The 26,204-nt window shown below is 39.1% G+C and overlaps 2 protein-coding genes across 5 annotated transcripts in view; one reads left to right on the top strand and one right to left on the bottom strand.

Annotated features, from left to right (window-relative positions):
• Positions 1–14,052, bottom strand: part of LOC136677219 (85/88 kDa calcium-independent phospholipase A2-like) — a 31,021-nt gene extending 16,969 nt beyond the window's left edge. For 3 of the 4 annotated variants that reach the window (XR_010796343.1, XM_066654687.1, XM_066654689.1), the window contains exons 1-8: positions 13,962–14,047; positions 13,640–13,695; positions 12,909–13,123; positions 9,700–9,915; positions 7,146–7,326; positions 5,708–5,895; positions 5,179–5,275; positions 1,064–1,246 (exon numbers count right to left, since the gene is read on the bottom strand). Coding sequence is in view for 3 of the 4 variants with exons in the window: in XM_066654687.1 (XP_066510784.1) it covers positions 1,064–1,246; positions 5,179–5,275; positions 5,708–5,895; positions 7,146–7,326; positions 9,700–9,915; positions 12,909–13,117 (1,074 nt within the window). In the remaining variant the exon portion in view is untranslated. Of the gene's footprint in view, positions 1–1,063; positions 1,247–5,178; positions 5,276–5,707; positions 5,896–7,145; positions 7,327–9,699; positions 9,916–12,908; positions 13,124–13,639; positions 13,696–13,961 lie in introns of all 4 variants that reach the window. The other variant, XM_066654688.1, reaches the window with a different exon arrangement.
• Positions 14,053–15,036: 984 nt separating this feature from the next.
• On the top strand, positions 15,037–25,835 carry LOC136676429 (chromobox protein homolog 6-like). The gene is made up of 5 exons (XM_066653437.1): positions 15,037–15,232; positions 16,155–16,198; positions 16,355–16,420; positions 17,228–17,294; positions 19,060–25,835. The coding sequence occupies exons 1-5, from the start codon at positions 15,164–15,166 to the stop codon at positions 20,245–20,247; spliced, it is 1,434 nt and encodes a 477-aa protein (XP_066509534.1). The 5' UTR covers positions 15,037–15,163; the 3' UTR covers positions 20,248–25,835.
• Positions 25,836–26,204: the final 369 nt, after the last annotated feature.

Raw genomic sequence — 26,204 nt, 5'->3', positions numbered from 1 at the left:
CGCATGAAGAAAGAGAAAACAATAAGAAATGCACTCAACTGCCATGACCTGTACGCATGGCCTCACCACGCAAGTCTCCATTGCTGAAGAATAAGCATGTTGAAGTGCGTTTAAAGTTTGCACAAAACATTTAGACAAGCTTGGAGAATATAGTCTGGTCAGATGAGACCAAAATTAAATTATTTGGATGCCATAATACACACCATGTTAGGAAGTCAAAAGGCACTGCATGTCACCCCAAAAACACCATACCAACACTGAAATTTGGAGGTGGTAACATCATGGTGTTGGGCTGTTTTTCAGCATATGGCACTGGCATGCTGCATATAATTGAAGGAAGGATGAATGGACAAATGTACCAAGACATTCTTGATAAAAATCTGCTGCCATTTACCACGATGATGAAGATGTATTAAATATATTTCAGTAAGTGTGTTCAATACTTTTTTGTGTCATTTCTCATTAATACAAATACTGTTACTGTAGTGGTACCCTCAAGGGTACATATACTCTACAATAAATAAATAAATAAATGTAGATTTTAAAATTGTGTGGATTTCATACGCCCAATTTAATCTCCATTATATTAATTATATTAATTTATTTTACATTCTATAATGAAATCTTACAAAATATTCACCTCTCTTTCTGGACTGGATTTTAAAAACTTTAAAGCTATATTTACTCTGAATTCCTTCACTATAAGCTGTCGTCAAACAAAATCTCATATCTCCATTTTTGCCATAAATGTGTTATATTGAATTTTATTCAACATTTTCGTTCTCCTTATGATGTGTTTTTTTTTTCCTGAGAGTGATAGTACTGTATGTTTGTGTTTACTTCACACTCAGAAAAAAGGTGAAAATAAGAAATGTATTTTATTTTTTTTTTAGTTAAAGACAATTATATTATAAAAATGTACAATTATTACCCTTTTATTCTGGATATGGCCATACAGACCCATTAAGGCTTACAATTGGACAACTGATTGTTCCTTTAATAAATAAAAGTAGACCCCTAGATTGTCTGACTTTCTGACAGTGTAAGGACAAATCACACGTACCTTCATGGCCAGGTGCAGCGCCGTGTTTCCATGCTCTCCTTTAATGTTGGGGTTAGCTCCGTGGGTGAGCAGCGTCATGGCGGCCTCAAAGCGCCCCCTCTTGGTCAGGATGTGTAATGGACTCTCGCCTGTTTTGCTGAGGTAGTTCACGTTGCAGTCATGATCCAGCAACAGACGGCTCATCTACGGACCAGAGGAATGTTAATATACACCTTCAAAGACGTAAGTCACAGGTGAAAATTTGGGCGCACCTGGCTTTGTTATAATTACACTTTCTGCCACTGACATGTTTATTTTATAGTATAAGGCAGTGGTTCCCAAAGTGGGGGGGCACTTGCAGGGTAGTGCAGCAAGGCAAATGCTTACATACATTAAAAGTATATCACTTATAATTCCATTGTAGTGGCTTATCACTTTATGTTTTGTTAAATAAGAAGTTGCTATTTTGTATGAATTACAGTTAGAAATTTATTCCAGAGGTGTTTGGAAGCAAAAAGTACACATGTATGAGAGTGAAGGTCTCAAAAATATTCCTATCTATAAAAGGGGACACGGCAAAAAAAAAATTGGGAACCACTGGTTTAAGTCATGTTGCTGTAAGAGCTAGTGCTCTATGACCATAACTTTGTAGTTCTAGAATTACTGATTAAATCCAATTGATGCTGTGCATAACTTGTTTGCTCCCTTTTACTTTGTCCTTTTGCGGTCATGACCTCAAATGGAGTATCACAGAGAATTAATCTGCAAGAGGTGGGGGGAGGGGGCTGTTAATATACAGTCCTGATCACCATTATTGGCATCCCTCCTTTTTTTGCGTAACCTGTACTATCTTAGGAAATAAATTGAAAATATCACATTTATATCATAAGGATTTTTTAATTGGAGGTTCAAAGTAATGTAAGAATGAACAATGTTTTTCAGGCATCACGCTGGCGCCCCCTCCAGGGTGTGATCCTATTTTGCGCTCAATGATTCCGGTTAGGATCCGGACCCACTGCAACCCTGAACTGGATAAGCAGTTACAGACAACGAATGAATGAATGAACAATGTTTTCCAGCTTACATGTTTTAATTGCAAAGACGAAACAGGAAGAAAAAAAAAACATGGCATGGGCAGTAATAAAGACACCCCTGCTTAGTATTTAGTTTCACACCCTTTGGCAGTGATGACAGCCTCCAAACATTTTTGTAACCATCTATAAGCTTATTTAACTTCTTCTGAGATTTCACGACTGCACTGTAAACATGGATTTCACTTTGCAGCAGGTAGGGAGAGCTCAGGAGCCAAAAAGCCGATTCTTACACTGTATTCCTTTAACTGTAGGTAGGGTGTCCTTTTCCTGATACGCTTCTGATGGGTCTAATTGATTTAAAATATATAATGTCCTTTAAAAACTAATCATAGAACTGTATTATCCTTTAAAGGAACTGACATATGTCTAAAAGTTTAAAAGGATCTCTAGGCCCAAATAAAGAGTGGAAAAATATCAGGTGTTGGTCAAGAGATTATCAAAGGCTGTGAAAAACAAAGACATAATTAATGAGAAGAAAAGGGAGTATGGGAAAGAGTAAAATGGCCCCGAGGATAGGATAAGAAACTTTTTTATAATAAAAAGGACACAAACTTTGAACCTAACAGTGACTAATAAACAACGTCTGAAGAGCTAACCGGAAGCAGAAGCCATGTGTACATGGGGAATAAGGTACTTTCTAGATGTAATGGGATCCAACTCAGCTTGTGAAATGTATAAAAAAAAGGGTGGGGTGATATTTGTATCACCCCGAATACTGTATAAAAATGAGAGCTTCATGAATGCTTTTTGTATGTCTTCCTAGACCTATGCAGGTAAATGTGCCTATATCTTAACCTGCTTAAATAAAAAAAAAAAATGGGACCTGTTCTCATTTTCCCTGAAACCTGTGTCTGTGAAATCTTTGAAAGAAGTTTTATTGTTTTTAATTAAGCAGATAAGTCAGTTGTTTAAGGCAGAAGGCCTTTTCCGACACTTCATTGTGCCGTCTGTAAACTGTTGGTGTGCATTGCTAAAAAGCTCTATTTTTGTTTCATCTGTCCACAGAACATTTTCCTAGAAGGATTGTGTCTTTTCTTCAGCAAAGTTTCTTCCTTGGTCTTCGCCCATAAAGATCTGCTTGGTTAGGTATGCAGCGTATGGTACTTGTTGAAACCATGACCCCAGACTCTTCCAGGTGGGCCTTCAGCTCTGTGGTTGTTTCACATGTTTTTTCCACCATTCGCACCAACCACCTTTTCCTCTTCCCTCCACAAGGGAGGTTACTGAGAGTTTCTTGTTTGGCAAACTTCTTAATAACATTGCGCACTGTTGAAACAGGTATACCAAGGTCTTTGGAGATGGCCTTATACACTTTGGCGGTCTTGTGCTTGCTAATAATAGCAGTTCTGATGCCCTCGCACAGCTCCTTTGTCTTCACCATTGTGACGAAGGAACAAGGTATAACATGTGGCTTTTTAAAACACTGTAGTCATCATTCATTTGGTAATTCATATCACATGGGCACTGGCAATTTATCACAGGTGATTCTTATTTGTGATTTATCACAGATTAATCAAAATATGTTTCCATACTGGGGCAGCACGGTGGTGCAGCAGGTAGTGTCGCAGTCACACAGCTCCAGGGACCTGGAGGTTGTGGGTTCGATTCCCACTCCGGGTGACTGTCTGTGAGGAGTGTGGTGTGTTCTCCGTGTCTGCGTGGGTTTCCTCCCACAGTCCAAAAACACACGTTGGTAGGTGGATTGGCGAACTCAAAAGTGTCCGTAGGTGTGAGTGAATGTGTGTGTGTGTGACTGTGTTGCCCTATGAAGGACTGGCGCCCCCTCCAGGGTGTATTCCTGTTTTGCGCCCAATGATTCCAGGTAGGCTCTGGACCCACCACGACCCTGAACTGGATAAGCGGTTACAGATAATGAATGAATGTTTCCATACTGAATTTACAGTAAAGGGTGCCAATACCAGTGCCGCATTAATCTTTAGGTTTTTCTTTTGTTTCCCCTTTTCATTTTATTTGTTTACGTTGTTTATCATTTGCTCTTTTGTATCAAACATGAGTTCTCAATAGAAAAAAGCTATTACACTTGATAAATTTTCCACATTATTTACTTAAACTTCATGCGTGCCAATAATGGTGAGCAGGACTGTACTTCTAGTCCTGTGCTGTACGTACAAACGTGTCCATGTTGCCCTGTAATGGACTGGTGGCCCATCCAGGTTGTGTTCCTGACTTGCGCCCAGTGATTCCAGACCTACTGTGATCCTGAACTGGATAAACACTTACAGGGCATGAATGAATGAATTAATTAATTAATTAATGAATGAATATTCAAGTACTTTATCAGTTGTCTCAGATTGGCCTTTGACAGGGCATCTTTGGTTTGGACAAGAACAGTCCACCAGTTAAACAGAGGTCAGTGTGCTGCTTAAAAAACTCAACCACAAAAAACAACACCACACCATCATGTCAATATCACTGCAGTGCTAAGAATGATTCACCAACCAAAAAATACCTGCTTTGTGGTGGTATATGGGGGATCCTGACCATTAAAGAACAAAGTAAAAGAGGGTTAACAAAATATGCAGAGTAATAGTACTACATAGTACACTCATGTGGTACGTGTATAGGAACAGTGAAATCATTTTAATGCTTTGGCTGCTCTGTTTATAAGCTATATTAAAAATTGTAGCTATTGTGATTGGGAAATTGTGATTCTGATTTAAAACTATAAAGTTATTATATGTTACACATACTACTTTATAATGCTGGGCATAAACAAAGATACAGTTGCTTAAAACACTTAAACAGTATATGAGTTTGTAATGTAAAGTTTCATACTGCATTATGACATTGTTTGACAACAGAAATGCAAACCTTAAAACGTTCTGGTCTTTCCAGTGTTATTATGAACAAATAGTAATGCATGGAGGAGCCATATACACTTTCTTAAGCTAGTAGAACTGCATGAGAGCAATTATACAAAAGGATACCAAAAAGTGTAAGGTATTATTAACCAATATATTATAGATAATTAATATTACATAGCAATCATTATAAGGGGTTTTAATGGGGAGTATTCCTGACCTCAGCAGTTTTGGCCCAGTGTAGAGGGGTTCCCCCATAAACAGGATCCTCTGCATGTAGCTGAGCTGGATTAGCAGCTAGAATTGCCTCAGCACAGCTGGGGAGAGAGAGGGGGAGAAAGAGAGAGTGTATGTGAGAGAGAGGTGCAACAATTATACCCTTTGTTTTAGCCACAGCTTTTTTCATCTGCAAGCTGAGACTTCAGAATAAACAAATAACATAGATTAAAAAAAAAAAAAACATGTTCTCACCACAGTGTTACACAAGTATACTCACAGCTATGTTCATGGACATGTGTGAGAAAACCTAGCACAAAATATCTATATCTCAAGGTGTATTTTCTTGTCTGGAATAGAGTACCACCTCTGTAGAATATTTGATGGAAAAGGACTTTATTTATTTTATTAACTCGCTCTTCATCACTGTACTTACATTTTCATAATGACAAAAATGTGTTCTGACAGATCTGGCCCAGTGTGTGAATAACTGTGTTATGTATATCAAGTAGATAAAGTTGCCCCTTCCTCACCCCCTCTCGCTGTACTTTATGGCTGTGTGGATGGGGTATCCCGCACCCCCGATGATGTCACAGCAAGCTCCGCCCCTCATCAGAGCCTTGGCAGTCTCCACCTTCCCAAGACGACAAGCTATGTGCAGTGGCGTTTCCCCAGCAACATTCACCTCATTAATCCCCATACACATTTGAGAGCAGAGCACCTGTAATAAAGAAATATATTCCATCGTCAAACCACAGCTAAATTAATGCACATTTAAAAGGGACATATGAAAATACAATTTCATGACTGCATTAACACATTAACTGGGCAATATGGTGCATCAACCAATCCACAAATTTTCAAATAAAACAACACATTTAGATTTTTGTGCTCTGCTTAAGTTTGAATATAAGGGAAAAAATAAGTCGTTCTGAATTTGTGTGCATCTTATGTAGCTAGCAGATACTTTAGAATTGTTCCGCTGGAGTTTCCGAGTTTCTCCAATCACAGACCTGAACTGAGTTTATGTGAGAGCACAAAGATAAAGTTAAACGGAACCAAATTGATCACTGGGGTATTTTGAAGAGAGCATGTCACAGACCCCAGTGAAATGTGTTAACATGTGGGAAAAAAGGTTATAGGTCCCTTTTAAAGGCTTCTTATTGCTCACTGCTTATTGACAAATACATGTGGCCACCCAACTCATCCAACATTATGTCAGTGAGGTCAGACACTAATGTAGGATGAACAGTTCTGGCCACTCCAGCTTATACAAGTGGTACTAGATTGAATTCCTCCATCCAGATAACCAATGTAACTGCTTCACCACTAAACACTGGCCAGCTTATGAGAAACACCCACCTTCATAGGCCTCTTTATTAGAAACAAATACCTTGTACATAGACCTGTCAGGAGGGTCATCTTTGTGGTCCTTATGTAGTCCCAGAAATAATTGGGATAATTTATAATATTGCCATTTTAAGGTGATTTTATGGCACTGGTAAAATGATAATTTAATAGCAAAAAAATGCAATTACACCCCTTTAAAAAGCAATTAATTTTTAAGAAAAAAATTAAGAATATTTAGACATTGACACATAATGACACAAACTATGTTTAAAGTAATTTAATAAATAAAACATAAATAAAATAAAACCACAGTTTTTAAATACATTCAAATAAAGGCTCCAGAACAGAGAGACCAGAGAAAACCATAGAAGAGAACAGAGTGAGTGGCTAAAATACAGATTACGTTCATTCGTATGTAAACAAATAAGTAGTAAACACTATGGATTATACTGATTTTAGATAAGTCGATAATGTAGTGAAAGGCTTACCTGTACATCTACACACAGGCCACCTAATTAGATACACATTCTGCTTCCACTCACTGGCCAAAATACATGAAGCCCCATCCTTGTCCAGTACAGAAACACTAGTTTGTGCAGTCATTCCTGGTGTAAGTCTCACCTCTACAATAGATGCTGAGTTCTGTTTGGCTGCACAGTGCATGGGTGTGTCTCCGTTCTTGTCCTTGATGTCAGTTCGAGCCTGACACTCCTCCAAGAGCTCCCGCACGCAGCTGATCTCTCCCCGCTCACATGCGATGTGAAGAGGTGTCTGGCCATGAGTGTTCCGCACATTCATTTGACTGCAACAGATAGAAGACAATAGCATTTTAGCATTTTTAAATAATAGCTAATAACAGTAGTGTGTGTCTCAGTCACCTTACAACTAACAGGTAGCAAACAATATTTTCATTGTATGGACAAATGTGTTGGGACCCATCACCTAATCAATGAATTCAAGTGTTTCATTCAGCTCCAATACCACAGGTGTATGAAATCAAACACAGAGCCATGCACTCTGCCTTCACACACATGGATCATTCTACATGACTCACTAAATTTCAGAGCATTACTGTAATAGACTGTCACCATTGCAACAAGTCAGTTCATGAAGTTTCTTCCCTCCTACACATTCCATGATCAACTGTGAGGGGTATTACTAAAAAGAGGAAATGTGTAGGAACCACAGCAACTCAGCTACAAAATGGCAGACCACATAAATGTGTGGTGGACAAGTGCTGAGTTGCAAAGGGCGTAATATTCGCCAGTACCCTACTGACTTGATAACTGCAAAGTTCCAAACCTCATCTGGCATTAACATTGGTAGAAGAACTGTACCAAGAGCATCATGGCATGGGTTTCCATGGCTGAGCATCTGCATGCAAGCTTTACATTACCAAAGACCATGCCAAGCATTGAGTGGAGTGGTATAAAGTATGCTGGCACTGGACCCTAGAGCAGTAAAAACATGTTATATGCAGTGTTGATTCATGCTTCTCTATCTGGCAGTCTGATAGATGAGTCTAGGTTTGCAGAATGCCTGGAGATTGTTTCCTGCCTGACTGAACTATGCCAGCTATAAGGTTTGATGGAAGAGGAATGCTATGGGTTTTTTTCCCCAGAAGTTGGACTAGGCCCCTTAGTTCCAGTGAAGGAAATGCTTGAAATGCTCTTGCTTGAGCATGCCAGAAAATTTTGGACACCAGTATCTTTCCAAGTTTGTGGGAACAGTTTGGGGAAGACCCTTTTCTGTTTCAGCATGACTGTGTCCCAGTGCACAGATTTGTTTCTGATCCCACAAATGCTCTTTCATTACAAATGGGCAGTAATTCCCACAGAAACATTCCAAAATCTTGTATGAAGCCTTCACAGAAGAGGAGGAGCTATTATAACTGCGGAAGTGGGACCAACGCCCCATGGAATTATGGAATGTTATAAAATCTACTGTCTGTGTCATGTGTATGTGTCCCAATACTTTTGTCAACATAGTGCATGTCATTATTAAGTCATTATTCATTGTTTTTACATTCTTTTTCTGAAAAGTACAAATCACATGAGAACAACCAAACTGTTTTGAAGTTCATAAAAAAATTGTGTTCAAAAGTTTTAGAACACTTCCAAATTTCCCTCTTTTCCAAAGGAAAACACATTTTCATGCAATTCACAAACAATTTTGTCCATTACACAATTCATTTAAATGTATTGGATAATTTTTAAAGAATGAAAATATTTGTATTAAGACCTTTTATATATTTTGCATATAGTCCTATTATCAGGCATTCTCAGTCCTCTGCCTCAATCTATTGGTATAGCTGCCAGTTCAAGATAAGAATGTTATTAGGCTAATTGATTGTCACGATTTGTCAAAGCCATGTCATACGCTGTGGACACTGCTTGATTGGGGCCAATTCTGCAGGTCCCCTAGATAGGTGCAGCCATATTTATGATATATTTAGTGAAATATCTCTGACATATCCAGGCCACTAGATTTTATGTAACAGCTGTTTCACAACATGAAGGATCATCTTTAGAAAAAAATAACTGCTCCTTTAAAATTATAGTGTGTTGAGAAAAATTTCCCAAAATCCTAAAGGTTGCCAACAAGTAAAATCTGTTAAGTGTTACATAGCCGGGCTTGTTTTGTTCTGGAGACTTGAGCCACCATATGTGGTTTCTGAATTCAGCTACTTTAAGGTGCAACCACTGTGGACAGTCATGGACTGAATAATCTCCTTAGAAAAGCATAGCATGAACAAAATTTTAACATGCTCAGTACGAAATGTGAGCTAGAGAGGTATAAAGTGCTCCAGCACTGAGCTGTGGAGCAGCTGATTCGGATTTTCTGGAGTGATGGAGCTCCACCCAATACCTTTTGGATTAGTCAGAGTGATGTTTGTGATCCAGAACTATTCACAATCAATACATGACCTCACTATTTTTCTTGTGGGTCTCTATCATCAAATTCACCTAGCACTATTTAAGTATCTATTGTAAACTATTGTTTAGAGTAGAATTTATTACAGCAGTAAAGTAGGAGCAAACTCCCTATTAGCAGCCTTCTCCTAGTAAATTCTGCAAAACACATTTTAAAGTATTGTAAAATATATAAGTCATCAATATATCTAATTTAAATGGTAAATTCAGCCCTCATTATTAATTTGGCCTTAACCACTCACCTTAAAACATAGTTGTGCTTGAGGCACTCATGAAGACCCGTATCCACCGCAATATGGGCAGAGCTCCAGTCTGGATGGTTCCTTAGGCAGTCTACAATTGGCTGGAACATCTCTGGTTTGAGCGGAGGGCGGAGCGTCTCATAAAATGGGCGGAGCTTAAGGCTGTACTGAGCAAACCAGTTCATAGCATCTTCCTCTGAGCCAACCTGGAACAACCTAGAGAGAAAGAGCAAGTGACTTTGATCTTATAATGGTTTTCATGCTAGAAACCTCAATATCTGATAACTCATCAAAACTGCTTATTAGATAATTCCATTGCAATATCCATCCATCCATCCATTTTCCACCGCTTATCCGGGTCCGGGTCGTGGGGGAAGCAGTCCGAGTAAAGAAATACAATCCATTGCAATACTAAAGACAAAATAAAGAATCTTTAGTCGCTTATCTGTGAAATGATGATAGAGACTGAAATTCCAATTCCAAGTCCAACAAGATAAATATATAATATATACCTATATAAATACTCACATTTTCTGTAATCATTTTATCCTGATCATGGTCATGGTGGGTATAGGGCCTACCCAAACATCACAGGGCTCCAGTGTATCACAGGGCATCACATGCTCACATGGTCACTCACACCAGTGGACAATTTCACACAGTCAATCCAGCTAGCAACACCAAAGACTTCTCAAAGAGACAGTGATTGTGTGTATGGCAGTGACACTAAGTGTGATTAGAAATATTAAAATAAGAAATACTAACATGTTTTTAACCTTTTTTCAAACTATGTATATTATATAATACTATGCTGTAGGAAAAACGGGATGTCTCTCAGAAATTGATAAAAAATAGAAAATTTTTATTACAGCAAGAAGTAGCAAAATACAATGATGTACCATGGATTCAGCGGAACGGGACTGAACACTGAATAATAGAAAAACATTCATTTATTCATTGTCTGTAATCACTTATCCAGTTTAGGGATGCAGCGGGTCCAGAGCCTACCCGGAATCACTGGGCGCAAGGCTGGAACACACCCTGGAGGGGGGCACCAGTACTTCACAGGGCGACATACACTCACACAGTCACTAATAGAAAAACACTGAGTTTATCCATTTAAAATACCGCCTGTGAAAAATGTGATGTCAGTTGTGTATTAATGCAGTCCGTATGCAAATACCACTCCAGAGAGAGAGAGAGAGAGAGAGAGAGAGAGAGAAATAAAGCAGAAAATATATATAATAATAATAAATAAATAAATCACCATTTTATCAAATAGTCTAACCCAAACTCACAAGTACTTTTAGATACAATATTATCCCAATAACAGAACAAATTGATGCACATGCTCTTGTAGTGCTTTTTCCTTGATGAAACTCCTCTTTCTTGCCATTTACAAAAACACAATTATAAGGGTTTTTTGTGCAATAAAATGATCATTTTAATGATAATTTAAGTTAAATGATAATTTATAATTTATAAATAAAATTTGTATTTATGGTGGCACGGTGGCGCAGTCACAAAGCTCCAGGGGCCTGGTGGTTGTGGGTTCGATTTCCGCTCCGGGTGACTGTCTGTGAGGAGTGTGGTGTGTTCTCCCTGTGTCTGCGCGGGTTTCCTCCGGGTGCTCCGGTTTCCTCCCACTGTCCAAAAACACACGTTGGTAGGTGGATTGGTGACTCCAAAGTATCCGTAGGTGTGAGTGTGTGAGTGAATGTGTGTGTGTGTGTGTGTGTGTGTGTCTGTGTTGCCCTGTGAAGGACTGGCGCCCAAACCAGGATGTATTCCCGCCTTGCGCCCAATGATTCCAGGTAGGCTCTGGACCCACCGCGACCCTGAACTGGATAAGCGGTTACAGATAATGAATGAATGAAATGAAATAATTTGTATTTAATGGCTGTTATGACTAGGAAAAAAAAACAAATGAAGGTTTGTCTCTGATGTTTGTGCTTGTGCTGAACTGTGGACAAATGAGTGAGAACCTCCACAGTCCATCAGTGTTGATGGAACAAGGGTTTTTTGTAAGAGTTTTGTGATAAGCCAAATAACTAGAGCACAGCATTCTTGTGACTGCCCTAGGAACTTGGAGGATGACAAAGCTTAATGGCCACTCAGTCCAATGTAGTGTGTCAAAATCTCAGTCTATCAGCTCTAATGTTATCTAAGTAATGTCACACAGTCAGCAGAACCAGCCCTTATCCATCCACCATATCAGAGCCAACAACTAACAAGTCTGTATTTTCATGTATGTTCACCAGTATTTGCAACAATATAAAATTGCAAATTAGATTTATTAGCAATATTTACAAAGTTTCAGCTGTAAACCTGTCAAATCAGAATTTAAATATCACAAATAATAAAACATTTACATTTATGCATTTGGCAGACGCTTTTATCCAAAGCGACTTACAAAAGAGGATCTAACATTCAAACTACAGCACAATTTATACAAAATACCTTACACTGAGTGCAATATGCCAGGAAGTAATAAGTGCATTAAAGAAAGACTTTCAGTGCAAGAGATACTCTCGGAAGAGTTGGGTTTTCAAGGATTTCTTGAATGCGGAGAGGGTTTCTGTTGCTCTAATAGTGCTTGGAAGCTCGTTCCACCGGCGTGGTACCAGAGATGAGAATAGCCACAACTGACCTGTACGGGGGGTTGGTCGTGTTAGTTGGCGCTCCTTTGAGGAACGGAGAGGGCAGGTGCTAACGTATGGTTTTAGGAGTCTATTGAGGTAGATGGGAGCAGAACCAGTGAATACTCTGAAGGCCATCATTAGTGATTTAAATTTGATGCGAACAGCTAAGGGTAGCCAATGCAGCTCAACTAATAGGGGTGTGACATGTGCTCTTTTAGGCTGGTTGAAAACCAGGTGTGCTGCAGCATTCTGGATCATCTGTAGCGGTCTCACAGCACAGGCCGGAAGACCTGTCAGGAGGGCGTTGGAATAGTCAAGACGGGAGATTACTAACGTCTGAACTACAGCGGTAACGTGATCTGCGAAGGTCAGCTGGTCATCAACCATGACACCCAGGTTTCTTACAACCTTGGTGGGAGCCACTGATAGACTCTAGCTTGATGCTGATGTTGTGGAGAATAGCTTGCTTGGCTGGGAGGACCAGCGGTTCAAGCGGTTTCTCCAAATTCAACACAATGCCACTTCTAATGACTTCTAGTTCTGTTATGTTAGCTAATAGCCACTCACCTTAGAGCCATGGACGAGTTTTCAGGTAAGAGCAGCACACAGTCCCAGGACTGTTTGGTGTTGATCCTGTATAGTAGCATTCTCCCCTCCTGCTGGAGCCTCACTTTCCCATTATACTCAGACAACTGGACATCCCGTACTTTGTATGGGTTACTGAATAGGTTGGACACGGAAGACACAGTATCCAAAATGCGACCAAAGAATTGCATTCTGACCTGGTTTGAAAAAAAGAAACATCGGAGGAAAGTGAATGACCAGTACTCTGACTGTTGTAGATAAAGTGACATTGGTGGTGCGAGGTTATTTACTGACAATGTACTTGAAATCTCAAATGTTCTTAAAGATGTGACATTCCTAATTGTACTGGATATTGTCTGCATTAGCCAGCCAGGAGGGAAATGAAAAAAATACACCTTTTTAACAATCAGTCTTCAACACATAGCCTAAAATGCTTGTAACATTAGTTTTTCCAAAGGCTCATTCCACATTTAGACATAAGGCATGTTTACAAAACATATGCAAAAATAAATAATGTTATATATATATATATATTGTGTGTGTGTGTGTGTGTGTGTGTGTGTGTGTGTGTGAATATCGAAACGATGTGCTTTGGTAGGTGCTTATAGGCACTTTCTTGACTTTGCTAATGCATACAGGTGTAAAACATTGACAAAAAAACAAACAAATACATTAAACATTAGGAGCACTACAGGTCTTTAACGCTGCTTTACCTTTGACAGCGGGTGTCTGAAGACAGCCTTAACAACCGAAAGTAAGTTAACCTTGCCTACGTGGTCAAACAAAAAAAAATAAATAAATAAAACATTTAAGCCACATAAACGCAATACAATACAAAACTAAACATTTATAAGAATGAGCGTTGCTATCTGTGCTGCCCCCAGTAAACACGTTGATTCGTGTAGAGCTAATTCATGACAGTCAAAAAATACACCTCTACAAATATTATCCAAATCCTCCTAAATGTCTTCTTCGTTACGAAACACGATCATGGATCTATTAACACGTCATGGTGTCACTTTCAAATATATTTACCTTAATCCTGTCTCCAGTTTAAACCGCTGAACCTCTGACTTTTTGACTGGACATCAACCACCATGATCAACCTGAGCAGGCTCAAGATTTGATTGACGTGCCTCTGAGCCAGTGAGCTGCCGAGAGCGCTCTCGTCGATGCCGTTCTACCAATCAGCAACGCTCATCTGGCGTAGATGGCGGGACCAAAATAGAGCATATAGACCCCGCTCCACCTTATTGTGTATGGAGCCCCAGAGGAGGCAAAAACAATTAAAATCAGTTTTGAATTAACAATTTGTATTTTCATTTGTTCCCAACATTCACAAGCCGTTCTGTCATTTATTTAAACCATGCATTATTTGTATAAAAATCTCATGTCATTCTTCTCTTATAAGATGAGTGCCACCTTATTAAAAATAGCAACAAATATTATTAAATAATTATAGATTAGCATCAATAATTCCACATTACAGTTTTACACAAACAGAAGATAATTTAATATTATTTTTATCTGATTACCATATTATAATTTGACATTTGTTCATTCCACGGGCTGAACAAAACCCTGCACCACGTGATTCTAGTTCCAGTTCTCGTGAATGTTCCATTCGATTGACTGAAACGATTCCCATTAAACTGATTAATCGAACAACCGACTCAAAGATTCATTGACCCCCACATGTTAGAACCGGAATAATGTGCTATAATTATGTGGAATTGTATGATTTCTCAGGCTTAAACTGTGAATAACATATATAGTTGAATGTTTAAAAATTGGCTTTATATTCAATAAGGTGTATGCAGACATTTTCTACACTATAATGTAAACTGGGGGCGGAGGGGGGTATTTATTATTATTATAGTATATTTATTATTATTATATGTTATTGTATGACGTTATATTTATTAATCCTAATAAAATTAATCTTTGACGATGTGTTGTGCCCTTGGCTTTTTATAAATTAAGAAGGTACATACATTCAGCGTTCTATCATTTTAACTCTGAAATCATTGTTTTCGGATTTCATAAGAAGCGGTCAAATTGAATATGAACATTAGCATATACAAAGAATCGGTTCAATTGATTCATTTCTGGGAGTCGGTTCACATGAGCGAGCGGCAGTGCGGACTGGTTGGCTGCCGCGGACTTGTTTTCGGTCACTGGCGGCGGAGAGGCGGGTGGTTGCGGCGGTGTTGGTGCTGGTGGACGCGGATGAAGAAATGGAGCTCTCGGCGATGGGAGAGCGCGTGTTCGCTGCCGAAGCCATCCTGAAACGGCGCGTGCGGAAAGTGAGGAGCGAGGGCGGGTGGCGGGTGGCGGGACTCATTAGCATTCAATTCCACCTTAAATTCTGCACGATTTAAGGTGGATGGACAACATCCTCTACCTTAAGCGAGTTAGCGAGACTGAACTTAGCTTTCTCATTCACTCGTTTTTTTCTTTGTATTTTTCCTGTCCACTTTAAATGTACGAGGCTTCCGTTCAAGCTTTCTACTCGAATTTTCTGTTGCCCATTTAAGGTGGAACGGTGCATTCGAATGAGGAGCGGATGAATAAGAAGCCTATTTTATCGCATCCTCGTTAATGAAGTCACCATTTAAAGTGGAACGGAAAAAATAGAGGCGTACTTCATCTTCGTAAAGGCAGACACTTAAGGTGGAATGGAAAATTTGAACACGAACTGACAAAAACGCTGAGGATGGCGGGGGTAAAGAGGGAGGAAGAAGGAGGCCTACTCGCAGCTCGGTCACTAGCCGTACCTTATTACGCTGTGCAAACCGTATCAATATATTACACAAAGTGCACAGTTCTGAAGCACTATTCCGTTTCATTATTTTCTGTACAATGCATAACTGACTGCAGTAGAGCATATCTAAAAAAAACAAAAAAAAAAGAAACCAATCTTGTCAGCTCGTGTGGGGCTTATTTGCTCTGCAGACCAGGAGCAGAGGTGCAAGTTGATAAAATATGGGGATTACTTGCATATTCATAGATCTGTGCGTACTAAACCAAGGCAAATGTGTAGAGTTAGCCTATATTTCATACAATATTAAGGCATAAGGGGACATGATTTTCCTAATAAATAAGTTATAAAGGTGTCATTTTCCATGAGCAGAGAAGTTTTTACATGATGACAATAAGAGGACAAAATAAGCTACTTTTAAGCATGATGTATGGATTATAAGGCTTAATTCCTTCTCTTTTCTGCAGGGTCAAATTGAATATCTGGTGAAATGGAAAGGATGGGCACTGAAGTAAGTGTGCGACTTTACACTATATGTCCTCATAGTGTAGTTTGAGTGTTATAAAAGCAAACAGATGTAGTTCTTTGTACACATTTAATATTTTTATTATCCTGATTGTACTTTTGATTGTTTTCATAATCCTGATGGTATTTTATTTCTTTGCAGGCACAGCACGTGGGAGCCAGAAGAAAACATCCTGGATGCTCGACTCATCACAGCTTTTGAGCAGAAGTAGGTTCGGATCACTTTAACAGACCTCATTTGAATTTGTATGAAGTGTCTTAAAATAACTTAAGACTGCTTGGGATCAACCTTGTCTTCTCATATAAATAGTTTTATCAGGAGGCAAAAGGCAAAACTGTTCCCAGAGCTGGCTTTCCATTCTTATTACTGGGATTTCTGCTCATGTTTTTTTTTATTTATATATATATATATATATATATATACACCTAATCATTTTTCTTCTGTTGTTTGAACCAAATTTTGGTAAATGTTTTCATTACATATAACTAATGATATCCGATGTGTTTTTGAAACATTATTGAATGTGTCTGGCCTATTTGAATAGATAGTTGCCAGTCAATACTATAAGGCTTCTGTAAATATTTTGCTGGAGTGCTGGTTTAAAATAGTGGTGCTCAGTCCTATGCCTATACTCTGCTTGTTGTAGGTTTCTCCTCACTCTATCACACCCGCTTCAACGTCAAAAGGGATTGTTAATAAACTAATTTCTTGTATCATGTGTGTTGGGAGCAGAGGAACCTCTAAACAGTGACCCACCAGGACCAGGATTGAGAACTTGTAAATTATACATAAATGGGCATGTTTTACACTCATATTTTTGCCATGCTTTTTGTAAGTAGTAATGGAAATGTAATCCATCCAATAATCCGTCTTTACTATCAATCCCTCTTCAAATACTTCTTTCCTTTGCACTATTTTCTAAGCCCAGTCTATCTGATTTTTCTGCTGGTGCTTGCGGTGCTACACAGTGACATCATGCTGTGTTTCTAATGAAGCGTTTCCCTCTCTTCACAGGGAGCGAGAGCAAGAGCTCTATGGTCCAAAGAAGCGGGGACCTAAACCAAAAAACTTCATCCTCAAGGTTTGAGCTTCTCTTTATTGTTTGTTGTACGTTTAGCTGCTCTTCCCTGTCTGCATTTACAAATAATTATTATTGTAATGTGTTCATATGAGTTTTACACTTATCCGGCTTGGTGCTGAAGCAGGAGTGAGGCGTGCCCTGGGAATGCTGCGTGTTGTGTACATATTACATCAGCAGTGGTTTGTCTTAAATACACTATATGGCCGTAAGTTTATGGAGAAATGCTTATCCAGCGATAAATGAATATGGTACTTCAACATCATATTTCTCCACATTCCCACAGTAAAAGACAAGAATGTCACCCCATTAGTGAATACAAACATTTTCATTATTTTACTGACTACACTGTAGATAACTGAATGTCTTAAATTTCTTAATAACAGAAAAGGTATATATTTCCAACTTTATTTAGGCTTTTGCAGGTTTAAATAAATACTTTATTTCAGGTATACTTCAGCAAGTTATCATTAGTTATAATGTTCCCAATTTTTTCATGTTCAACATATGCACTAACTAGCAGCTTCCCCCACTTTGCATTTTCACAAGCAGGCTCCTGTAATAAACCATGTAGACAAGCACAGATTTTTTGAAGAACACGAACTGACCAAGACTCTGTTTGACGCAACACCAAGATGGGGCCAAAAAAAAGCACAGAAAAATATAGCATAAAGGGAAATATTTGCATAAATGCAAAAATTGAAAACAAAGGTGGAGAAAATGTGTAAAGAAAAAAAATTGTACATTAAAAAGATAAGCGTTTTTGTTTGCAGTATTATATTTTTACAAATATTAAAGAACCCAAGTGACTCCATAGACACAGGTTTCTTTACTGGGGAACCAGGAGTCATAATTTATGAGTCATAAGGAAAATGTATTACTCAAAACAACCGTTAAAGCTAATCGTCTTTTGAGTTATGAATATAATGCTAAAATATGTATTCTCTGGTAACTGGTTTGTTTTACAATGCCTTGCATGTGCTTCTCTACTCTGATTTTAAGGAATATGTATAGGTCCAGAATCCTGCCTCAAAATTACCATCAATCAACCTCTTAAGCATCATGCAGCAGTTTTGTATAACTTCAGTTTTTAAATGTAACATTTAATGTAATTACATAGGAGCTTTTGGAGACTGTTATTTAGACTTTTAGTTTCATGCACCACTGTGGACAGTTCAGACGTTTTTCTAAAAGTAGCCTTTCATTGCCAAGGACCGCCTACTACTGCATAAAAAGAAACAGACCAATCACAATTCTGTTGTTGATACACGGATGTGGGTATATGCGGATGTGCAGATACCCAATTTAGAATGCAACTGGCAGAATTCTGACAGTGAGGCCAGCTTAACACACTGAAGGTATCAGCCTCTCCATCTACCTGTTGTGCTAATTCTCAACTCAACAGTATCATTATATTTGCTGCAACAGGACACATTTTATTTTTTCCTTTACAATATATATATAGTGTCATTGTAGTCTGCCTCAATTACATGAAAATATTGGTTGCCCCTCATTTATTTTAATATTCATCAGTAAAATAATAAAAGTGCAAAATATGCTGAAACCAAAATATCTGAAATGTGCTTGGATGTTCTCACATTATAATTTATAGTTACTGTTATTTGATAATATTACTGATATATTTAAAACAAATCCCATATTAAAATAAAATTCTTTAAATTTTAGGTTGAAATACTCAATGCAAAACGACATGTATGTAATGTTTTATTTGGTTTGCAGTCCTTTTTAACATTTATCCCTCTCCTAGGCGAGAGCTCAAACAGGTGAAACATTGTCCAGAGGCACCAATGCTCGTCACGCTCCTCCTTGCTCTTCCTCTCCGAATGTTGTCCCTCCCAGTGCTCCATCTTCCTCATCCACATCCTCCCTGGCACCGACACCCAGACTACACTCCTTGGCTGCATCCCACAAGCTGAAGAAGGACATCCATCGCTGCCATCGCATGTCCCGCCGTCCCCTGCCCCGGTACGACCAGGACGGCGCTTTCTCAATGCGGCCGCCTGTCTCTCCGTTTTCTGAGACCGTGCGCATCCTCAACCGCAGGGTCAAGCCCAGAGAGGTCAAGAGGGGTCGTATTATCCTCAATCTGAAGGTCATTGACAAGTGCAGTGGAGCAAGCAGCAGCAGGCCAGCTCAGTCACATCAAGGACGGGCTCAGATTCCTTCCCGGAATCGCATTATCGGCAAGAGGCAGGGGGACATGCCCTACAGGCCCTTCCAGCCTCCCATGAAAATGCTTGGCTTCCCAATGTATGGCCAGCCTTTCGGGCTTCAGCCTTGCCTGCCACTTGCAGCTCAGACTAGCAGGAGATCAGGGTCTATCCCTGCAGCTAAAGGCAGAGGCCCAGGCCGCCCTTCATCAAAGCCCAGATTTCCATACCAATCACCACCTTCTCCCTCTAGCTCCAGTGGGTCTGAAAGCGACACGCCCTCTCCTCCTGAAATCCAGCCCGGACCCCAGCAGGCAGCTCCCAAAAACACCCGGTCTTCCCCACCAGTTCTGAGCCCTGAAATGCCATCATGCGGTTCTGACACCCCTCAGAATCGTAGTGGTGGCAATAAGCCTGGATCTGCATCCACTCCCACTTTTCTGCCCTCTTCGCCGTCCCTTTCTTCTTCCTCTTCTTCATTGTCCTCACCTGAAGATGATGATGAGAGGGCACCAAAAGGTGGAAGAAGGCGGCCGGGACGAAGAATTAGAGCACCCGCAGGTACCCGTTCTCGTCCAGCAACCGAGAAGAAGGCTTCAAAAAGGGGTGATCCTGACTGGCGAGCACCTAGTTGTGCCAACGTGGTCGTCACAGATGTGGCCACCAACCACCTCACTGTCACAATTAAGGAGTTCTGCAAACATGGATCTGCTTCATCCGGTTCTGCTCCCGCATCCCCATCCCAAGACGAGAACCCCAGCTCTTCCACTCCTCCTGCGACCTAGGCCTCTCCAGCTAATGGACACTTCAGAGTAACCCCAAACAGAACTTGCCATAAAGATATTCAGCATCCCAAAAAAGAGAGTTGCCATCAATGAAATTGAAACATATTTTTAATAATGGTAAATGTATATGGAAAGAATATGATGCAGAGGTGAGTTTTAGACTCACTTTTAGACATTTCTTTTAATTTTTGTTTTCTTTCAGCAAATTCAATTCAAATGCACATTGACCCACACAAGATGCTAGTGTTTTTGTTTTTTTAGGATGACCCTGTGTACTTTATGCCAGCTAGCCTTGTGCCCTCATATCTGTAAGCAAGAATAAGCTCATTACAAAATTCCATAAGTAATGACTGTGTTCTCAGTGTTGTCATATCATCAGTTTACCCTTAGGCTTAAGGAGTTCCTTTCGTCTTATTTCAAAGCAAAGGGCACTGTCTTAATGTCTCATATTAAGGAATATTTATGCCTTAAAAATTAGCTTAATGTTTAGGGATGCACGGATCCGACTTTTTCAATTCCGATACCGATATATATACTTTGCGTATTGTCGATACCTGATTCCGATCCGATTAATAAACCACCTCGTGGGAGAGACTTAAGGCATAAGGATTGACTTAAACTTTACCTACAAAAATATTAACAAAATATAACAAATCAACACACATACTGAAATGCTATTTGTCACTGAAATTAACAGTTGTGACCTTGGTCAAATACAATCAGTAATCAAACATTGTAAGCATGCAAATGATGATTAATAATAATAATAATACATGTATATAGTGCTTTTCAAAATCTCAAAGGGCTTACACTATGATACACAGTACAAAGAATATTGAAAAACATAGCAACACAAAGTGTACACAACAAAACAAACAAAAAAATAAATAAAACAAAATGAATATCGTCAAGTGTGCAGCACCGAGCCACAAGGTTTAATTGTGTCCCAAGATTGAATGTCACAGACAACACAGCTGCAGAGTCTCTACGTCTATAGGCGCAGTCAGTGGATATACAGGATATACAGAGGCAGAAAACCATCCCACAACCAAGCACTGGCTCTGAATCAGCAGAAGCTATGTCCGGAATTAGCAAATCGCGAAATCGCAAAGCTGCAGCAAAATATGACAAACTCCCTCAGTTAACATCAGCCACAGCTAACAACAGTGAGAGCAGAACATGAACCGCAGACAAGAAAAACGGCAAACATGGGCAGAAAGTTGCCAAAGAGTAGTGATGGGCTTGGACTCCTCTGGTCAGCAGGCCAGCCATTAGCATCAGAGATAGCAATGGAGAAACCAGTCCACTGAGGTCCCCACACAGACAGACAGCCATAAATTAAAAACAGCAACTGAACAACAAACAAAACACATGTGAGACACGGGCAGAAGCAGCAGTCACCAGAGAGATTCCAGCGTGCTCTGATGCTGCACTGACGTCATAAAAAGACTTTTAGTGTAAATCAAAATATCGGTTGGATCTGCCTTTTTACCAATACCTGATCCAGCCAATTTTGTTAATATTGGGGCCGATATCCAAACCTAATATCGGATAGGTGCATCCATACTAATGTTATGTCACTGTGATAGTTGTGACAATAGATGGATTTTACTTATTCATCAAGTCTTATATTTAAGAATGTGATTATGTTTAGAATGATATTTTTCTTCCATTTTGTAAGCGAATATGTCACAAGCCCAAGGAAATGATTGGGACTCTGCTCATTCTATTCTATTTTGGCTATCATCACAGGCTCAGCCTTTTTGTATAAAAGAATGCGGGGTCATCGTGTTAACACATTTAAATTTCTGCTTCATTTGATGTCCACAAATATCCATAGAGATTGTGCTTTAGCACCTGCACTTGTTTGGCAGCAGCTAAAACAATGTATTATAAATAACCCAGACTTTCAGCCCAGAAGATTTTGAAATCCCTTCCCTCCACAAGGTGTTCAATAGACATTACTTTATATGCATGCACAAAGCAAAAGCTGCATAGACAATTCAGTTCTGACTTTGTGCTTCGCCCCTCTTGTTCCCCCACTCTCCGTTATCAAAGGACTAGGTCCACCAAGACTCTAAACTGCCGGTGATTTAAAACATTTTTTTTTCTGTGAATACGCCAAGGACTGCGTCTCAAGATTGCTACTGTAATTCTGTTCCTGTTCCTTCCGTATAATGCACTCTTTCCTCTGAAGTCCCTTTTTGCCTTCCAAACAAACACTTTGTATTTAGTGTAATTTTTTTTTTTTTTGGTTTGGGATGGAGAGGGGTGTTCATCTGACATTGATATTTTGCAGAATTGGATTAAGAAGTGTGAAAAGTGTTTTTTATTCAGTGACGTTCAACCAGTTCTACCAAAAAAAAAAAAAAAAAACTGCTTCCTGCCTTGGCTGTTGAAACCTTTCAGCACTTGTTATATTCAGCAGCCAACTACAACTGATGGCGCTTTTTAAACTGGTTCTGCGAAATAACTGTTGGTCAGACCGGGTGCTAGCATGGGCAGATCAGACCTGGGATAAAGACCCTTTTTTGTGTGCGTGTTAGACATTATACAAACTGGTTCTCTCAACCTCTAACTTGCATGGTAAACCACATTTGCTGAAATACCGTACAGTGTGGGTCATAGGACCACCCTTTGTTTAATTTTCCATTAAAATAGTCATTAAGTTTAATGGGGTGACCTGTTTATTGTTCTGGGAATGTCAGCATATAACATTGATTTGCCTGTTTTATTAAGGACTGTTTAAGCTTAAACTTGTTTATATTTTGAGTACTGTTTACCTGCTGGTGACCATTTAATGGTCTGCCAGGACTCCTATTGCTATTAGGCAAGGCAGGTTCAAGAAATGAATAACTTAATGGCTGTTTTTGACTGGAAATTAATGCGGTTAAGTGTGGTCTGGGACATTTTTTTTTTTTTTTGCATAGTACCGTAAATAGGTTGTTTTACCTGAGAGAGTTTCATTTTTAAATTTTGTGCAAAAGGGCTCCTGTGAATGTAAATTGAGGGATCTGTGATTTTGGGTTTTGGGGGCTTGTATGTGCTGTTGCTCACATTTGTTAATAGCCAACAATGGGCCTGTCCAAGAGAATACCACATAACTGTAAAACAGATCAGCCCTGTTTTTTAAGGTTGATTAATACACAATATTTTCCCATGTTCAATGAGAGCAACGCACATATTACTGGCCTGGAGCCTTACAATCGTTGTTCAGTAGGGAGGGCTGCGTCCTAGAGGCGGTACAAGACGTTTGGCATTGAAAGTTTACATGGCAGCTAACTCAACTATGGTGAAGGATAACACAATGTCAGACACTACCGTAGGACATGGGAGGTGGGGGTGTCCTTTTATTTGATTATAGAACTCATTCAATTAAGCAGTGTGTGGCCATAGAATCCCTGCTAATCTTAATTACTGTGCCTTTGGGAACTTTGAGGAAAGGACGCGAAGGAGCACTTTCCACTATACAATGGCATACAGTGCCTTGTGAAAAGTATTCACCCCCTTGGTATTTATTGAGTTTTGCTACCTCACAAACTGGAAAAATTGATTATTTGAGGGTTTGCGTCATTTCATTTACAGAACATGCGTACAACTTTAAACATTTCATTTTCTTTTTATTGTGAAGCAAACAACAAATAGGACAATATAATTACAGTGTGCATAACTATTCACCCTCCCTAAACTTAGTAATTTTCTATTTTCCTTGGTGGCCGAAAAGTTCAATTTTGGTCTCATCTGACCAGAGCACCTTCCTCCATACATTTGAGGAGTCTCCCAAATGCCTTTTGGCAAACTGAAAACAAGCCTTCCTATTTTTGTCTGTAAGTAAAAGCTTTTTTTCTGGCCACTCTTGTCTTGGCAGTAGGCACTCTCTTTGCAGTTTTTTTATTTTTTTATTTTTTATTTTTTGGTGGTACCATCTTCTTACCATCTGATGATAATGGATTTTATGGTGCTCTGGGGAACCATCAGTGATTTTGGTATTTTTTTTTTTATAACCCAACCCTGATTGCACTTCTCAACAACTTTGTCCCCGACTTTGTCCCCAGAAAATGTGTGTATTTACTGACAGATCATGTGACACTTAGATTGCGCACAGGTGGACTTCATTTCACTATGACTTCTGAAGGTAATTGGTTGTGCCAGAACTTTATAGGGGCTTCTTAGCAAAGTGGGTGAATACATATGCACATGCCAGTTTTCAATTTTTTATTTTTATAGGTATTTTTCTTATTTCACTTCAACAACTTTTGTGCAGATGCATCACATACAATTCAGATAAAACATTTAAATACAAGTTGTAATGAAATAAAATAGATAAAATGCAAAGAGGGAGAATACTTTTGCAAGACACTGTGGATACGACAATACACAATTTTGTTTTCCTTGTCTATAGATATCTTTCTCCTCTGGGCAATAGACTGACCTTTCCTGCCTAGTACTTTGTGTCCAAACAAATAAGCTCTTGCTTGCTGTTTCTGCACTAGTTCTATTTCTTGTTATCTAGCAACCAAATGCCAAATGTACTCTGTGAACTGCTCTTTAAATTTGAGTAAATTGTTTTGTTGAATTATGTTGTCTCTTTAAGCTCCATGGGTGCAGTTTATCCCAGGTCTGGGAGATTCAGATTCACTGACCCTCCCTTCTCTGGTGCTGCCCCTTCTGTAGGGCATCTCATGCGGTGCATCTGTACTAAAATCCGGTATAACCAAGCATGTGTTGCCTTCCACTGCTGTGTTTTGAACGTCTCAATTGAGTGATTCTCCTCCCTCCACTTAAGAACTGTTCCACGATGCTGACAGTTGAGGCTCTGTTTACCTGTGTGTACTGTAACGCTAGCGAATAACCGTAGGAATTACTATGGTGTGAAAACAGCTTTTTGCGATGGCGGCTTGTCATCAAGAGGTAGCACAGCACTAAGTTATCAAGTGGCCTACTATTTAAATTTTTTTTAATTTTATTTATTTTTGTTTTTTAATAAATAATGTAATAGGGCTCCAAGTTCTTTTGGATGTAGCCACCAGGGCCGGGAGTGGCACCTATGAAGAAAATAAAGAGATTATTGTTGAAAAAAAAAAAAAGCAAAAAAAAAAAAAAGGATGAAGAAAACACCTTCAGCTTTTCTGGAGCGTTTTTTCGAGGGCTTCTTGACATTTATTTTCATTTTTGTACTGTAGAAGTGAGTAAGTGCTGCCTTTCTTTTATAGCCATGGTTCTATTTTAATAGTCCAATTTGGGTTTGAGAGAATGAAGAACCCAATGAAGCGAACTAAGTGTGATTATGAAATGTGTCTGTGCGGTTTCATGTATAAGGTAAATGCTATTGATGAAGTTGATGATGATGATGATGATAACATTGTAATGTATCTGATGCATGTTTTGCAAACCCTAATTGTACAGGTCATTTAAATGTCAATTATTGATGTTGCTTTGTGTGTTTCTCTTGTAAGATGCTTTTAATAAAAATCACCCCAAAGACATGTTATTAGTTGCTCATAAAAGTTTTTCCCCCTCTTATTTTCACAAGCACACACAGGGATTTTTAATGGGATGTTACCAATAAGCCAGTGTATATAACGTATTTTTCACTGTTCTAAACTAAACATGGAACTTTGAAGCTTGTAAAACACATTTAATGATGTGTCCAGATGTTACAAAAAACTTTTTTTTCCCTTACAAACTATATATTAACACGAGATCATATTTTAGGGCCATCATTCAAGCTTCTGAAAGCCTAACTAAATTCAGGGAATGCATGTAGGTGAATCCAGATTTCATTGAGGAGCATGCGTGAACTGCCCTGAAGAAAACATCAGTGTTCTATGTTGCTAGCACAGCATTACTTTTAGATGACAGGAGTGTAAAAAGTTCAATAAATCCTGACCACTCATCATTTATTCCATGCTATCATATATTTCTACACAGTTCCAACGCAAATAGTTTATGCTTTT

Source organism: Hoplias malabaricus, chromosome X2, assembly GCF_029633855.1.
Source record: "Hoplias malabaricus isolate fHopMal1 chromosome X2, fHopMal1.hap1, whole genome shotgun sequence".
NCBI lineage: Eukaryota > Metazoa > Chordata > Actinopteri > Characiformes > Erythrinidae > Hoplias > Hoplias malabaricus.
The sequence above is the reverse complement of the archived record's forward strand: the minus strand, read 5'-3'. Positions and strand labels throughout refer to the sequence as shown.